Source organism: Neopelma chrysocephalum, unplaced genomic scaffold (assembly GCF_003984885.1).
Source record: "Neopelma chrysocephalum unplaced genomic scaffold, ASM398488v2 Primary Assembly neopelma1_96362, whole genome shotgun sequence".
In the NCBI taxonomy this organism is placed as follows: Eukaryota; Metazoa; Chordata; class Aves; order Passeriformes; family Pipridae; genus Neopelma; species Neopelma chrysocephalum.
Genome location: NW_020925010.1, coordinates 116,122 through 116,511, shown reverse-complemented (window position 1 = coordinate 116,511; position 390 = coordinate 116,122). Strand labels below are relative to the sequence as shown.

The following is a 390-nucleotide window of genomic DNA, read 5'->3' as shown; positions in this document are numbered from 1 at the left end:
CGGCCGGGCCGGGCCGCGGCGGCCGCTCCGCGTCTGCCTGTCCCGCGCATCGCCCGCGCGGCTCCGGCCCCGCGGCAGCGGCAGCCCCGGGGGTGGCGGCGGCGGCGGCGACGACGGCGGCCGGGGCGGGAGAGAAGGCGCCCCCGCGCGCGATGAAGGGGGCGGTGGGCAGCGCGGTGTCCGCCGTCATGCAGCAGAGCTTCGGCTGCGCCGTCGCCAATCGCTTCTACCAGCTGCTGGACGACGACTCGGACCCCTTCGACATCCTGCGCGAGGCCGAGCGCCGCCGGCAGCAGCAGCAGCAGCAGCAGCGCAAGAAGCGCGACGAGGCGGCGGCGGCGGTCGGCAGAGCGGTGCCCGGCGGCAGAGCGGTGCCCGGCGGCAGAGCGG

At 79.5% G+C, this 390-nt stretch overlaps 1 protein-coding gene across 2 annotated transcripts in view; it reads left to right on the top strand.

Annotated features, from left to right (window-relative positions):
* Positions 1-125: 125 nt before the first annotated feature.
* HABP4 (hyaluronan binding protein 4) overlaps positions 126-390 on the top strand; it is a 21,476-nt gene continuing 21,211 nt past the window's right edge. For both annotated transcript variants that reach the window (XM_027708587.1, XM_027708586.1), the window contains exon 1: positions 126-338. In XM_027708587.1, coding sequence (XP_027564388.1) covers positions 153-338 — 186 coding nt within the window. In that variant the 5' untranslated portion in view covers positions 126-152. The remainder of the gene's footprint in view (positions 339-390) is intronic.